Source organism: Staurois parvus, unplaced genomic scaffold (genome assembly GCF_062004578.1).
Source record: "Staurois parvus isolate SC_StPar_1 unplaced genomic scaffold, SC_StPar_1.0 ptg000432l, whole genome shotgun sequence".
Classification (NCBI taxonomy): Eukaryota; Metazoa; Chordata; class Amphibia; order Anura; family Ranidae; genus Staurois; species Staurois parvus.
Genome location: NW_028318228.1, coordinates 12,587,610 through 12,601,031, shown reverse-complemented (window position 1 = coordinate 12,601,031; position 13,422 = coordinate 12,587,610). Strand labels below are relative to the sequence as shown.

Genomic DNA, 13,422 nt, shown 5'->3' with positions numbered 1-13,422 from the left:
CCCAAATGACCCCTTTTTGCTGAGTAGACAGTTGGACGTACTTCATAAGAGGCATGGCGAGTTTTTTGAAGTTGTATTTTTTTGTCATAATTTTTCCGAAAATGAAAAAATGAAAAATATTATTTTCACTATTTTTTTTTTTACATACTGTCACCAGTGCAGTACAGCGTCATCATATAACTGGCATGGCGGTGAACAGGGACACTGACTGGTGACAGTATGAAAAAAAAAAAAAATTATATTTTTTTTTTATTTTTTTATTATATTTAATTTTTTATTACATTTTTTTTTTATTTTTTTTAAGATTTTTTTTCATATTTTACTATGACCAAAATAGTACAATGTTACCATAGTAACATTGTACTACTTTGGGGAAGTGATCAGTATTTTTTTTTTTTTTTTTTTTTACACAATTTGCTTATAGCAAAGAATTACTTTGCTATAAGCAAGCATTTAGCTGAATGAAATCGATTCATTCAGCTTTTTTTTTTTTTTTTTGTTTTTGTGCTTAGCTGTGATTTGGTCACAGCTAATCACATGACATGTGCATGTGATTAGCTGTGACCATTCACAGCTAGGCACTAGTATACAATGGATGGCATCATGAATGAAGCCATCCATTGTATACAACTGTCATGTGACCTGCTGTGATTGGTCGCGGCAGGTCACATGGTACCGGCAACGGGAGCCGGTACTCGGATCTGTCATCGGCCGTGTCCGAGGTGCACGGGCGGTGACAGATCCCGCTGCTGCGCCGCTCTGCAATAGCGCAAACGGCGCATGTGCGGGAGCACGCCAAATGGCGTGGACCCGGAAAGCTGCAGCGCTTTTCAAGCCGCCAAACGGCTATTGGCCGGGCGGCTAATGGTTAAAGTAGAACTTTTTCACTTTGGATAGAGTAAGGGAGGTTTATAACCCAGCTCTGATTTTTTTTTTTTTTTTTCTACATCTATATGCCATTGGGGGGACTTCCCTTCACTTCCTGTCCCATAGTGATGGGAAATCCCTGCAAATACAGGGAATTCCTTGGGGACCCCCAGGTCACCAGAACTAGTGCCCCATTGAAAGATTTCTGGGGACAACCCATAATTTTGGATAATGGTAAACAGGACAAATAGGGAGGGTGAATTTTCCTAATGGGGTCACAGACAGCATTAAAAACTGACAGGGGTTCTAATCCATCTCCACTCTATCCAAAATTTAAAAAAAAAGTTTTGCCTTTCGTTATACTTTAATATTCAGCTGGATTGGCAGATTGTTTATATGGAGGGTTTAGTGTCACTTTGATAAAGTATATTTCTGAATGTTTAATACTGGATTTGTTTTTGTTTTAATTTTTTTTTTTAGCCGTCATTCTTTGTGGTCTACAACATGGTGACAACAGAAGTCATCGCTGTTTTTGAAAACACATCAAATGAGCTTTTAGAACTATTTGAAAACTTTTGTGACCTGTTCAGGAATGCGACTCTGCACAGCGAAGCCGTTCAGTTCCCATGCTCTGCGTCCAGCAACAACTTTGCCAGGCAGATACAACGGAGGTAAGATTTGCCACTAATAAAGATCCAAAATCCCAAAACCAAAAATGTAATATATTGCAGCTCACCAACCATCAGATGAGGTGGTTACAATAGTTTTTCTTTTTTAGGCTTTCTCCTCTCTGTTTTCACCTGGTGATCTGGCCAGTAACACACCTGTATTAGAGCGCCCCCTCTCTGGATGAAGGAGCATAGGGGCACCTTTTGGATAGCCCAGCATTTTCAGTCTGGGGGGGTGGTGAGTGTTAGATGTACTAGTAAATTTAGATACATTCATAAATTGAAGCCAAACTGCAGCTAAGACTTTATAATCAGTTACAGCAAACATTTTTTTTTCTTTTAACATAACATAACATTTTTTCAACAGACTTACAGGCTGAATCGCCAGATGAAAATAGAAGAAAGAACGCCTAAAAAAGGAAGCTAATGCAGCCATCACATACGGCATCACCACAAGGGACACTTCTCATGACATGTCAATAATGTCCCTTATTGGCTTCAAATAGCATTCTTAAGTGAAATATATTAAAGGTTTAATAGGTTAGAGTAACTATAACATGAACTTGTTTTTAGTGTGAGGCAAATGTTAAAACACACAGCCAAGTCCCTGTCCCATAATCTCAAAAGGGAAAAGTACCAACTGTCGTTTATCTGCCTCGTTTTTCAAAATATGGCCAAAAAAGGCAAGGCTGCATAAAAGTCTAAAATCTAATGCTTTGTGTGGACCTGCCCAATATTAAAAGAGAAATTCATGATTGTAAAAAAATACGAACAATCGTACTCATCTAGGTGGATGCAGCATCTGTCCCCCACCTCCTCTAAGACCAAGAACTGAGTGATCACAGACCACTGATCGCTCAGTTCTCAGTATTCATTGAGCAGAGAGCCGGTTTCTGTCAGTCACTTCTCTTTGCTCTGCTCCTCCAGCACTTACTGGTGTGCTGGGCTGTGGAGGGGGTGGGAGCGGCTGGCTTCGGATCTCTGAGAGGCTGAGACAGCTGCTGGTCCAGGCATCTGGGTGGATCTCAACATTAAAGTCGGGATCTCTCCAGAGTCTGGACCAGCTGAGTGACGTTAAACGACAATGAACGCCCGCTGACGGCTGAGTACGAGTCACAGGAGTGCAGAATGAAGCAGTTACAAAAGAGTTTTGGCACTACCACTCCTTTAAAGTGGTTGTAAAGGCTGAAGGTCTTTTACCTTCATGCATTCTATACGTGAAGGTAAAAAACCTTCAGTGTGCAGCTCCCCCCTCAGCCCCACCTTATACTCACCTGAGCCCGGTCTCGATCCAGCAATGTGCATGAGAGCAGTAGCTCTCCTGGGACTCTCCCTCCTCATTGGTTGAGACACAGCAGCAAGAGCCATTGGCTGCCACTTTTGTCAATCACAGCCAGTGAGGGGGGGAGGGGGCTAGGGCTGTGCTGCACTCTGTGTCTTATGGACACACGGAGGTGGCTCAGGAGCGTGCACAAACTAGTGCATGCTCTGGGGGCACTCAGTAGGGGGCAGGAGCCATAGCTGCTCTGTGCAAAACCCTTGCACAGAGCAGGTAAGTATATCATTTTTGTTTAAAAAAAAAAAAGCGGAACCTTTAGTATCACTTTAACCCATCCACGCCTAAGGGTAAAACAAATGTTAATGCCTAAGCACAATTTTGCAACTTTGACCTGTCTTGGTAAAACCGTACATATCATCACAACTACTTTGTGCATCCAGGTGGATTATACCTTGTTTTTTTTCAGGACAAATTGGACTTTTATTTGGTGGTAAATGGTAATGGATATCTCTTGATTTTTTTTTTCTTTTTTATCAAAGGAAAACCGGCCCAAAATAGTAAAAAAAAAAAAATCACATTTTTTCTGACCAAAATATACTGACCCTGACCTTTTGACTCTTACACTAACCCTGGCACTGATCTAGATCAAACCTTCATCTAGGTATTTTTTTTAATTATTATTATTGTATTTATTTATTGCACACAGTTGTTTACATGCAGAGAGAGATAGATATGCATGCAGTGTATCTCTCCCCTCCATTCACAGAGACAGAAACAGACGGGCGGGCTTCACAGTGACTGATCCCTGTGATAGCCTCGGGAGTTCCGGGTCCTGATTTGTTAGTACAGGACTCGGCGCTCCCGCTGAGACCCTGGTCTCTGTGCTGGGAGTGTGCTGTGCGGCATGCTCCCAGCACAAAGACAGGTACGCATGTGGCCCCAAGGAAAAAAAGCTCAGTCCGGTGGGGCCACATATATGCGTACGCTCGGAGCCAATGCGGTTAAATAGGTTATATACTGTAGCTGAGAGGTTTTTTTGTGCCTTGTTATAACCGATAGTGCCTGTTTAGTAATGCAGTATTATTAAGTTGGAGTACGGTGAATCATTTCCTCCATACATTAAATGGCATTTATTTTACATTGACATAGAAATATATAAGAGTGAGGGCAATAAAAAGAACAAGTGGTCTATTGAGTCTGCCTTTTTCTGTTTGTGTCAGTGGATAGACCTATGTTTTTTCCAAGCAGGATTACATTCACTTACTGTTGATTTACTACCTCTGCTGGAAGTCTGTTCTAAGCATCCATTTACATGCTTGTGGTTCTATTACCGTTCACCTTCTTTTTCAGTTGTTTCTGCAGCATTTCCTGTTTAAACAAATGGCCCATTAATTTAAATTGTTGAGCACCAAGCAAGTTGTCTGTAAGAGATCATAAATCTGCATTGCCCTGCCATTTCATCATTTATTCATCTAACTGGATGTGGGTGCATTGATAAATGATATTGGAACGCGAAGACAACATGTAAACAACTGTTTTAGGAAAGGTTACATTTGTAAAGCACCCTTCCCCGTAATGGTTGGTTTTCTTGCGCGGAATAGCTGGTTTATTGCAATGTTGTTTGATCTTCTGGTTTATTCTTGTGAATCTTTTGTTTTTAGGTTTAAAGACACAATTGTGAATGCCAAGTATGGAGGCCATACAGAAGCAGTGAGGAGGCTTCTCAGTCAGCTGCCTATCAGTGCCCAGTCGTACAGTGGAAGCCCTTACCTTGACCTTTCTCTCTTCAGCTATGATGATAAGTGGGTCTCTGTTATGGAGCGGCCTAAAACATGCGGTGATCACCCTATACGGTATATAAGTCCTTAACACAACCACTGTGTTTCCAATAGGCTTTTGTACATGCCGGGATGTATTGCTTATTATACTTGTGTATGTCTTTCAGTACAAATAAGCCATGTTAAGTATTGTTGAATCTATTCCTCCACTTACAAAAGTAATTCAGTTTGTTTAGTTATATTTCTGTACTAAAGAAGACATGTTTTTCATTAAAGCGGAACTAAACTCACCGTCAATATTAACTGTTTTTGATCCTAATGCTTTTAGCATTAGTAAATAGATAGGAAGGTATATTATATTAACTTGGTTTGGACTTTATTTTTTTAATTTCTTCCGTTGCTTCCTGGTTTCGGACCTAGGCCAAAATGATGTCATATATCCAGTGAGTCCTTTTTTTTTTTTTCAATTTACCGTATTTGCCAGCGTATAAGACGACTTTTTAACCCATGAAAATCTTCTGAAAAGTCGGGGGTCGTCTTATACGCCGGTATACAGCGAGCCGGTGTCAGGGCGGCAGTTTTTCGAGGGGCCGCGCGGTGGCGGAAGGGACACTAAGTACAGGGGCGGGCAGGGGGCTGCTGTACCTTACCTGGCTCCGGTCCCGGTCCCACGACGATCCGGTCCAGGAAGTGCGGCTGCTCCTTCTTTCAGTTTGGTCGCTCGGCTCCACCTCCTCACCGGTGATTGGGCGCCAGCACTGGAAAGGCACACAGGCGACCAATCACCATCGAAGAGGCGAAAATCGAGTGAGGGAGCGGCCAGTAAGTGTGCAGCAGCACCATTCCTCTCCCTCACTGACACTAACGATGGGGCACTGTTCCTCCCCCACTGACATCAACAATGAGGCACTGTTCCTCCCCCACTGACACCAACGATGGGGCACTATTCCTCCTCCCCAATGACACCAACGAAGAGGCACTATTCCTCCCCCCACTGACACCAACGATGAGGCACTATTCCTCCTCCACACTGACACCAACAATGAGGCACTGTTCCTCCCCCACTGACACCAACGATGGGGCACTATTCCTCCTCCCCACTGACACCAACGATGGGGCACTATTCCCCCCCCCCCCACTGACACCAATGATGGGGCACTATTCTCCCCACTGATACCAAAGATGGGGCACTTTTCCCGCCACTGATACCAACGATGGGGCACTATTCTCCCCACTGATACCAATGATGGGGCGCTATTCCTCCCACTGACATCAATGATGGGGCGCAATTCCTGCCACTGATACCAATGATGGGACGCTATTCCTCCCACTGACACCAATGATGGAGCACTATTCCTCCCACTGACACTAATGATGGGACACTATTCCTCCCACTGACACCAATGATGGGGCACAATTCTTCCCACTGACACCAATGATGGGGCACTATTCCTCTCACTGACTAATGATGGAGCACTATTCCTCCCAATGACACTAATGATGGGACACTATTCCTCACACACTGACACTAATGATGGGGCACTATCATTAGTGTCAGTGGGAGGAATAATGCCCCATCATTGGTGTCAGTGGGAGGAATAGTGTCCCATCATTGGTATCAGTGGGAGGAATAGTGCCCCATCATTGGTGTCAGTGGATGAAATATTGCCCCATCATTGGTGTCAGTGGGAGGAGTAGTGCCTCATCATTGGTGTCAGTGGGAGGAATCGTGCCCCATCATTGGTGTCAGTGGAAGGAATAGTGCCCCATCATTGGAATACCATACTGAAATAGCATGCCATATTGAAATCAAATCTGATGTTTTTTCATTTTTATTTGGTGTGCGTTGGAAGAGGGGTAGTCTTATACGGCGAGTATAGCTCATACCCTATATTTTAACAGGAAAAGTAGGGGGTCGTCTTATACGCCGGCAAATACGGTAAATATTTTATTATTTATTTTCCAATTACCATTTTAAATATACAAAAGCTAATAAAACAGACAAAATAAGTTACACAAATTTGTCCAACATTCTCAAAATATAACATTAATCTTAGTAACCTTTTACCCCTCCCTCTTCCCTCCTCCCTCCCCTACCCCGCCTTGATTATGCACTTTTCCCTTCATTCTAAAGATCTTATTTCTAGAATAATACTGATATTATATTGTAATTGTCCCCATGACTTCTTTCCTCTATTTCACATATTCTAGGTATAAATCTGATATTTTAAATTCTACCCACTTTTCCCACCTTGTACGGAAAACCTCCATTTTATCTTCCTCCATATGGCAAAGTTTCTCCGTTCTATACGTCTTCTCCACCCTTTTGTGACACTCCCACCATAAGTGAAACATTGTACCTCTATATCCACATCCTCGCCAACATAACGGTGAATTATCTCCACTTATTCTATGTGCTACATTCGGTGTAATATACCATCTTACCAAACAGTTGTAATTCATTTCTACTTCCTTCATATTTACATTCCTGTGATTTAAACTATACATTTTCTTTTGTTTTCCTTCATCAATTATTACTTCTAAATCCCTTTCCCATTTCTCCAAAGAGTCCTTATAGTCCTTGTCCTTGAATCTATTCCTCCACTTACAAAAGTAATTCAGTTTGTTTAGTTATATTTCTGTACTAAAGAAGACATGTTTTTCATTAAAGCGGAACTAAACTCTCCGTCAATATTAACTGTTTTTGATCCTAATGCTTTTAGCACTAGTAAATAGATAGGAAGGTATATTATATTAACTTGGTTTGGACTTTATTTTTTAAATTTCTTCCGTTGCTACCTGGTTTCTGACCTAGGCCAAAATGATGTCATATATCCAGTGAGTCCTTTTTTTTTCAATTTAAATATTTTATTATTTCTTTTCCAATTACCATTTTTAAATATACAAAAGCTAATAAAACAGACAAAATAAGTTACACAAATTTGTCCGACATTCTCAAAATATAACATTAATCTTAGTAACCTTTTACCCCTCCCTCATCCCTCCTCCCTCCCCTACCCCGCCTTGATTATACACTTTTCCCTTCATTCTAGAGATCTTGTTTCTAAAATAATACTGATATTATATTGTATTTGTCCCCTATGACTTCTTTCCTCTATTTCACATATTCTAGGTATAAATCTGACATTTTAAATTCTACCCACTTTTCCCACCTTGTACGGAAAACCTCCATTTTATCTTCCTCCATATGGCAAAGTTTCTCCGTTCTATACGTCTTCTCCACCCTTTCTACCCAATCCTTTATTTTCGGTGCTTGTTGTTCCCTTCAAAACTTGGGTATCAATCCCTTCACTGCATTCAGATAATACAATAATCCAGTTTTTTTATATTTTTTTTTACCGAGAACTCAGTACCATAAAGAAGACAAGTCTCTGGGTCCTTTGCAATATTGACTTCCTTTATTGCCTGAATTATGTGTTCTATACCCTCCCAGTGTTCTTGGATTTTGTGACACTCCCACCATAAGTGAAACATTGTACCTCTATATCCACATCCTCGCCAACATAACAGTGAATTATCTCCACTTACTCTATGTGCTACATTCGGTGTAATATACCATCTTACCAAACAGTTGTAATTCATTTCTACTTCCTTCATATTTACATTCCCGTGAATTAAACTATACATTTTCTTTTGTATTCCTTCATAAATTATTACTTCTAAATCCCTTTCCCATTTCTCCAAAGAGTCCTTATGAGCATTTCTTTTCTTTCATCTGGTAGAGGGGAAGAGAAGTTTTCTTTTTTTTGTTTTTTTTTTAGCTAAACACACCCTCCTGCCTGCATGCCTGAGCTAAGGACAGATGGATTGTAGGAAGTAAACACTGCATGAATCATCTACCCTTTTACTTAAGATGGCCACAGCTAGAAATACCAGGGGGGCGTTTTTCAAAGTAATTTCTCAACAAAATAAAGCATGGAGACATGGATGGATGGGGGAGTTTGCTTTGAATGGTACAAATTAATTACATATTCAGTTTGTTTTGCTCAGATACAGTTAAAGTGGTTGTAAAGACTCAAAGTTCTTTTACCTTCTTGCATTCTATGCATGAAGGTAAAAAACCATCTGTGTACAGCAGCTCCCCCAGCCCCCCGCCCCCTTAAACTTACCTGAGCCCCCTTTCAATCCAACAATGTGCACTAGAGCCTTGACTCTACTTGGTCTCTGCTTCCTCATTGGCTGAGACAGTAGAGGTAGCCATTGGCTCCTGCTGCTGTCAATCACAGCTGATAAGCCAGTGATGAGAGAATGAGGAGGGAGTGGGGGGCGAGTCACGCTCCAATTGTGAACGGACGCACATAGCAGTGGCTCAGGAGCGAGCCGGCTCAGGTGCACCCATAGCAAGCTGCTTTCTCTGGGGGCAGGAGGGATTGGCCAGGAGCAATGGCAGGGGACCTGAGAAGAGGAGGATCTGGGCTGCTCTGTGCAAAACCACTGCACAGAGCAGGTAAGCCTGACATGTTTGTTATTAAAAAGAATTATTAAAAAAAAAAAAGTTCAATATAATTTTTGGGCTGTTTTAACTGGTATTTGTTTTCATTCACAAAGCTTTACACAGAGAAAAGGCTCTTTATTTTCAGCCATGTGATTTGTAATTTTCAAATATTATCAGACTTATTGGTTGAGAATAACACACACTTTATCTTTTTCCTGATGTTTTAACTTTAATGGAGAAGTACCTCCAAAGCTTTTTTGGCTGTACTTCTGTGGATTACAAGAGTGCAGTTCGTTCTGCACTCCTGTGACCTGTTGATGTCACTCAGCCGGTCCAGGCTGGGGAAAGGGCTCGACTGTAAAGTCGAGATCCACCCCAGAGTCTGGAGCGGCATCTAGCTCAGGCTCTCAATGAAGCGCTGAGAGCCTGAGCCAACCGTTTCCTTCCCCTCCACAGCCCAGCACTCCAGTGAGCCCTGGGGGAGCTGTGAAGACAGTGGTGACTGACAGTCCCACTCTTTGCTCAGAGCAGCTGTGAAAACTCAGTGATCAGCGGTCATGTGATCACTCACCCTTAGAGCTGGCGGGGGACAGATGCAGTATCGGACCGATGCTACATCCACCTAGCTACATATAAATAGGGAGAAAAAAAAGCCCTACTTCTCTTTTAATCACTTGACCTCCTGAGGGTTTTACCCCCTTCATGGCCAGGGCATTTTTTTTCTGTTTAGAACTGTGCTACTTTAACTGACAATGGCTCAGTCACAGGACAGTGTACCCAAATGAGGTTTACATCATTTTTTTTACACAATTAGAGCTTTCTTTTGGTTGTATTTAATTTTATTTATTAATTTTTTTGCTATGTAAAATAAAAAAATACCAAATATTTTGAAAAATTCGATGGGTAAGCTTTGCAGTTGGGTTTAAGGCTAGTGCTTTCTAATTCTTTAGAAATAATGAAATTTAACTGGTTCCCGCCTGGCCTATGGCCGAATGGCGGCTGGCAAAAACCCTCACCGTTCCGGGTGGACTCCATATGGCATCCTTTCAGGCATGCGCAGTTTGCGCGCCTGCAGAGCCGCGCAGTGGCGCGATCTGTCACCGGCCGTGTACCTCGGACACAGCCGATGACAGATCTGAGTACCGGCCCCATTGCCGGTACCATGCCAGTACCATGTGACCTGCTGTGACCAATCACAGCAGGTCACATGACAGTTGTATACAATGGATGGCTTCATTCATACCATCCATTGTATACTAGTGTGTCTAGCTGAATGGTCACAGCGACCACATGCACAAGCTGGGCCAATCACAGCCCAGCTGTGTCATGTGATTAGCCGTGGCCAAATCACAGCTAAGCACATAAAAAAAAAAGAAAAACCTGAATGAATCGATGTCATTCAGGAAATGCTTGCTTATAGCAAAGTAATTCTTTGCTATAAGCAAACTGTGTATAAAAAAAAAAAAATAAATACTGATCACTTCCCCAAAGTAGTGCAATGTTACTATGGTAACACTGTACTACTTTGGTCGTAGTGAAATATGAAAATAAAATCTTAAAAAAAAGAAAAAAAAGTAATACAAAAATTAAAAATAATAAATTTTTAAAAAAAAAATTATATATATTTTTTTCACACTGTCACCAGTCAGTGTCCCTGATCACCGCCATGCCAGCTATATGATGACGCTGTACTGCACTGGTGACAGTATGTAGAAAAGAAATAGTGAAAATATTTTTTTTTTTTTCATTTTCCGAAAAATTATTACAAAAAAAATACAACTTCAAAAAACGCGCCATGACTCCTATGAAGTACGTTGGACTGTCTACTTTGCAAAAAGGGGTCATTTGGGGGATATCTGTACTGTTCTGTTCAGATATATCCCATAGTTTGTGAACTCTATAACTTTCCTACGAACTAAAAAATATATCCTAATTTGGGTTATTTTCACCAAAGACATGTAGCAGAATACATCTCGGCCTAAATTTCTGAAGAACAATTATTTATTTGCAAACTTTTATAACAGAAACAAAGAAAAACGTGTTTTTTTTTTTTTTTTTCACAATTATCTGTACTTTTTTGTTAATTTAGCAACAGATAAAAACCCCAGCGGTGATTAAATACCACCAAAAGAAAGCTCTAGTTGTGTGAAGAAAATGATAAAATTTTAGTTTGGGTACAATGTTGTATGACCGCGCAATTGTCATTCAAAGTGTGAGAGCGCTGAAACCTGAAAAATGGCCTGGGCAGGAAGGGGGTAAAAGTGCCCGGTATTGAATTGGGTAAGAGATTTTGAGAGATCTGAAAAAGTATTTCAGAAGTAATATAGGTAAGGTTGGAGATTCATACAGAGGATTGCCTTGTTAATCCAGATATTGCTCTAAAGTAGAGAAACTATCATATGCAAGATTGCTTTGTTAGGTAAGCCATAGATTATGCAGTTTTCAACCCGTGGTTGAAGGAAAGAAAATTTCTCAATATCCCCTTCAACACAGTCAGTGTAGATGGGGGGGGGGGGGCGGGCGGGCCCACAGCGATATCGTGTTCGCTGGTGGGGAGCGAGGGAAACCTTCCCCACCAGCAGACTACAATGTTCACTGCTGGCGGCAAGGATCGCATGACAAAAATCGACAGGCTGGTTATACTTATATCCATATATAAATGGATAGAAAACTGGCTAAAAGATCATATTCAGTAGTGGTCAATGATTCACACTCTGAATGGTCTGGGGTTGTCAGTGGCGTACCCCAAGGTTCAGTGTTGGGACCTTTTACTTTTTAATATATTTATAAACAATAGAGGGTCTGGAATTAAAAATCCCATTTCAGTCTTTGCAGATGACACCAAGCTGTGCAGTGGAATAATGTCCTTACAGGATGTCTCCAATTTACAAGCCAACCTCAATGCACTGTTTAATTGGGCAACTATGCGGGAAATGAGGATTAATGTTGATAAATCTAAGGTTCTGCACTTGGGGGCTAAGAATATGCATGCATCATACATACTGGGGGGGTACAACTAGGGGAATCAATGGTGGAGAAGGATCTGGGAGTTCTGGTAGATCATAGGCTTAATAATGGCAGCAATGCCAAGCTGCGGGTTCTAAAGCGAGCAAAATCCTCTCTTGTATTAAGAGGTATAGACTCCAGAGAGAGAGAGAGAGATATCATATTACCACGGTACAAATCATTAGTAAGACCTCATCTGGAATATGCAGTTCAGTTTTGGGTACCAATTCACAAAAAGAACATTTGGGAACTGGAGAAAGTGCAGAGAAGGGCAACCAAACTGATAAGAGGCATGGAGGAGCTCAGCTATGAGGAAAGATTAGAGGAACTGAATTTATTCTCTCTTGAGGAGATTAAGGGGGGATATGATCTCCATGTATAATACATAAGGGGGGGATATGATCACCATGTATAATACATAAGGGGGGGATATGATCACCATGTATAATACATAAGGGGGATATGATCACCATGTATAATACATAAGGGGGGATATGATCTCCATGTATAATACATAAGGGGGGATATGATCTCCATGTATAATACATAAGGGGCGGGATATGATCTCCATGTATAATACATAAGGGGGGATATGATCTCCATGTATAATACATAAGGGGGGATATGATCTCCATGTATAATACATAAGGGGGGATATGATCTCCATGTATAATACATAAGGGGGGATATGATCTCCATGTATAATACATAAAGGGGGATATGATCTCCATGTATAATACATAAAGGGGGATATGATCTCCATGTATAATACATAAAGGGGGATATGATCTCCATGTATAATACATAAGGGGGATATGATCTCCATGTATAAATACATCAGTGGTTCATATAGTGAACTCGGTGTAGAGCTATTCACCCTGAGGACATCACAGAGGACAAGGGGGACACTCTTTACGTCACACAACACAAAAAATTATTTTTCCTAACAAATTCATTCAAGACCACGTTGCAAAAATGAATACACCCCAATAAAGGTCTTAGAAACAAAGCTAAATTTTACACAACAAAATACTATTTAACAAGAATTCAACTAAAGATAAGTCTAATTATTCATTAAACAGGTGTCCAGCAGACAGTTGATTATAAAAGGCTGTTACTTAACAAAGAAAATCCCTCCCATTTCATGCTGTCGACAATGACACCACATGGAAGAGAAATGTCACAAGGCCTGAGAAAGAAAATAATTTCTTTAGACAAGAAAGGTGAAGGCTACAAGAAGATCAGCAAAGCTTTACTTATCAGTCAGAATACTGTAGCAAAAGGGATACAAAAATTTAACAAAGATGGAACTGCAACTATCTCACAGAGATGTCCAGGCCGTCCACGGAAGTTAACAATTCGACAGGA

At 41.0% G+C, this 13,422-nt stretch overlaps 1 protein-coding gene across 1 annotated transcript in view; it reads left to right on the top strand.

Moving 5' to 3' along the window:
• The window catches only part of DET1 (DET1 partner of COP1 E3 ubiquitin ligase), a 69,979-nt gene that overhangs the window by 23,512 nt on the left and 33,045 nt on the right, over nucleotides 1-13,422 (top strand). Inside the window, exons 2-3 of the mRNA XM_089687667.1 lie at nucleotides 1,348-1,538; nucleotides 4,476-4,667. Of these exons, the coding sequence (XP_089543793.1) occupies nucleotides 1,348-1,538; nucleotides 4,476-4,667 (383 nt within the window). The remainder of the gene's footprint in view (nucleotides 1-1,347; nucleotides 1,539-4,475; nucleotides 4,668-13,422) is intronic.